The sequence below is a fragment of the Tupaia chinensis genome, unplaced genomic scaffold (assembly GCF_000334495.1).
Source record: "Tupaia chinensis unplaced genomic scaffold, TupChi_1.0 Scaffold000429_1, whole genome shotgun sequence".
Classification (NCBI taxonomy): Eukaryota; Metazoa; Chordata; class Mammalia; order Scandentia; family Tupaiidae; genus Tupaia; species Tupaia belangeri.
The window spans coordinates 6546124-6549832 of NW_006159934.1; the positions used below are offsets into that span (position 1 = coordinate 6546124).

Below are 3709 nucleotides of genomic sequence, written 5' to 3' on the forward strand. Positions count from 1 at the left end.
TTTGGTGCTCACCACCCCCTATGAAAAAAAAAAAAAAAAAAAAAAAAAAAAAAAAACTCTTCAAACAAACAAACAAACAAAAACCCATACTTGTTTTGTTACACAGATTTTTTTATTTATTTAATTTTACTTATGTATTCATTTATTTTAATTTGACCAGAGAGAGACACAGAGAGCAAGAGAGAGGGAAAGTGAGAAAGCAAGCCACCAGGTCAGGGACTCAAACCTCAGTCAACCATGCGGGAGTCCAGTCCTTCTAACACCATGCCACCCACTGGCGCCCCACAAACGTCTCTTGATCTACTGGTCAGCTTGCCTACAGTCTAATCCACGTGGCACTCTACCATCACTAACAACCCTGGACTATGAGATTCAAAGTCGAAACCTCCAAAGGACCCAAACTCTCCTACCCATACCCTGCCCCAGAAGGACCTAGCACTGCAAAGGGACAGGCCCCACACCACTTTAAAATCAATGTTCTTCACCACACCTTCAACACCTCTGATTCACGCGAAAAACTCAACCTACCGAAATAACCTAACATAAAAAATACATGCTGTGGTGAGGCCAACAGGTGGCGTGGTGGTTAAGGGCACTGGACTTCCACATGGCCAACCGCAGTTTGAGTCCCGGACCTGGTAGCTTGCTTTCTCACTTTCCATCTTTCTCACTCTTCCTTAATCTGGCCCTTTCTGGTCAAATTAAAATAAATAAAAATTTAAATTAAATAATAATTTTTAAAAAAATAAAAATATACGTGCTGGGGCAAGGAGCTAGCGTGGTGGTCAATGTGGTAAGATCCCACAGGGCAGACTTTGCAGTTCGAGTCCCAGACCTGGTGGTTTGAAAAACATGCTAGGTGCATGTGCATGCGTGCCCAAGATCCCAAGAGAAGAATGGAGGGAAAGGCATTGCAGCATGGCCATCACCCCTTGGGGGTGATTCCTACTTTCCCCCTCTCTCTCTCTCTACTCCTTGGATGAGAGCAAATATCCTAAACTTAAAAAAAAATTAAAAAAAAAAAAAAAAAAAGTTCAATTCCTTCTGAAGACTCTATTTACCCTAGAAGATAGGAGGTAAATTAAAATTGAGTTTTGGGTGAAGAAAAAAATAAGGCTATTACCAACCTCTTCCAACAGATGATCATCTGGATCATATTCTTTCAGATTAATAATTTCCACAGGCAGGTTTAGGGAGGCAACTGCTTCAGCAAGAACTTTCGCAAATCCCTAATAGAAAAAAAATAAAATAAAATAAAGTCTTTAATAAGTCAAATATGCAAAGTATAGCCTTTATTTACCTCTGTTGGCCAGGAAATATGGCATTTCTCTTAAAAAACTTTTCTAGTGGGACCAGCAGTTAGCATAATGACTATGTTGCTGGACTCCCATGTAGTCAACCACGCTTCACATCCCAGACCTGGTGGCTTAAAATTCACACCGGGCGTGTGTCCGTGTGTGCCCAAGATCCCGAGAGGAGAATGGAGAAGGGATTGCGGCGTGGCTATCCCTAGCCCTCCAGCTCCTCAGGTTCTTGGCATTTGTGCACATGACCCGTACTTTCAGACTAACCCAGGGATCCAAACCCACAGTCGGCCATGTGGCTTGTAACACCACAGTCCAGTACGCAATGGACTGCATACCCTAAGCTGGGCTCATTTGATCTTCGAAAAAATTTAACAGCATACATAAAGCAGCACTGAATAAGCTCTTTTATGAGTAGCAGGCCGACTACACAGTTAGGAGTCTGGATCCACCACTGTGAAAATCACACCAGGCACATATGCTTGTGCGCCCAAAATTCCAAGAGAAGAATGGAAAAGAAGGGACTACAGGATGGTTGTTCCCCCTGGGTGGTGATTTCTCACTTTCTCTCTCTCTCTCTCTCTGTCAATTACACACACCCTATAACAACAAAAAAAAAAAGATTTTATTTTGGCTGCCTAGATGCCTTTTTTCCTTTCTTCAGGTTTCTGATCTCTGTTGCTTAAGGTTGAACTGAAAGAGTGACCTTCAACTATAACATGGCGCAAAGCACACCTGCCCTGAAGCACTGAAAACCTAACTAGCATTATTCTGCATATCATCCACAAGAGGGCAGTAAAATCCCCTTTAGTAATGTACAGAAATGAAGTCTTTTCTCTCTTTTTTTAATAATTCATTTTCAATCTAGCCTTACTAAGAATCTCTTCATAGGAGGCACTAAATAACTGTGACCATCATAACAAAGAAGCAGATAGTATCTATTAATAAAAAGGTACAACTAAAGGATAGAAAGCATCTTTCAGCTACCTATTTATCTATTTTAATGTCTGCCTTTAACAATTCTAACACTATTAGAAATCAAGGGCGAGGTCGACCGCGGTCCAGGCACGTGTGCATGCGTGCCCAGGATCCCCAGAGGAGAATGGAGGAGAAGGGATTGCGGCATAGCTATCCCCGCGGGGGGTGATTTCTTGCTTGCTGTCTCTCTCTCTTTCTGGCGAGCCCACACGACCTATAGCAAAAACCTCTCAAAAAAAAGGATGCATATCAGGGATTTTCTTGAAATGTCATAACACCAAGGAAAAGCGTCATACAAAATTCTTACCTTTGCTGTACCAGTCTGTGAACCATAAAAAATCTTCACTCCAGATACAAAGATTTCCTTCTTTTGAAGGGAGAGACTGCCATTTGTCATCAAATGCCGAGTTGCTTTTGAAAAAGATTTCTCCTGTGAGTTCTTATTCTGAAAGATAAACAAGTGCACAAAATCTACCAAATCTGAATCTTCTGCCAATTTTAACAGGGATAAAAATTAGTACAGATATTGATTCACTTTATTATTCTCTATTTCAGGCTGTATACCCCAAATATTAACCTCTTTAATATAACTAGGTTCTTTAAAAGTAGGAAGTATATTTTTTTAAACTTTAAAAAAATATCTGGGGGAGGGCCAGCAGATGGCATGGTGGTTAAGGGCACTGGATTCCCACATAGCAGACCAGTTTGAGTACCAGACCTGGTGGCTTGCTTTCTTAATTTCTCTTTCTCTCTCTCTCTCTGTCTCTCTTTGATCAAAATAAAAAGTAATAACAAATGGAATTAAAAAAATAAATAACTTTTTTAATGGGGGGAGCCGCAAGTAGCGGGGTAGCTAAGAACACTGGACTCCCACATGACATGACCAACTGTGGTTCGGGTCCAATACTTGACAGCTTGCTTTCTCATTTTCCCTCTTTCTCTCTCACTCTGTCCCTCACAAACTAAAATAAATAAATAAAGTCAAATAAAATAATTCTTTAATTCTTTTTTTTTTTTTTTGCTAGAAGGCTTGTGCACTCAGCACAGACAGAAAGGCGAAGAGAAAGGGAAGGAGAAAGCATCTCTCATGGGGCGTGATCATGTCACAGTCCCTTCTCCTCCAGATCTCCTTCCTTCCAGGATTTTGGGTACACATGCACAGGCACACATGGCATGTTTCTCAAGCTGGGTCTGGGTCTCGAACTATTCTGATGGCTATGTAGGGTCTAATTGCCTTAATCACCAGGCCATGGAGCCAGCCCAGAATCACATATATTTTTAAGAATGATTTAATTTTATTTATCATTATTCTTACTATTTTTTAATTTGACCAGAGAGAGAGGGAGAGTAAGAAACCAAGCCGCCAGGTCGAGCACTTGAACCATGGTCAGGCATGTGGGAATCCAGCGCCTTAACCATCATGCCAT

General features: G+C 41.2%; 1 protein-coding gene across 1 annotated transcript in view; it reads right to left on the reverse strand.

The window, feature by feature from the left end:
- LOC102485198 (S-adenosyl-L-methionine-dependent tRNA 4-demethylwyosine synthase) overlaps positions 1 to 3709 on the reverse strand; it is a 169297-nt gene that overhangs the window by 161409 nt on the left and 4179 nt on the right. The window contains exons 3-4 of the mRNA XM_006155033.3: positions 2590 to 2727; positions 1128 to 1229 (exon numbers count right to left, since the gene is read on the reverse strand). Of these exons, the coding sequence (XP_006155095.2) occupies positions 1128 to 1229; positions 2590 to 2679 (192 nt within the window). The 5' untranslated portion in view covers positions 2680 to 2727. The remainder of the gene's footprint in view (positions 1 to 1127; positions 1230 to 2589; positions 2728 to 3709) is intronic.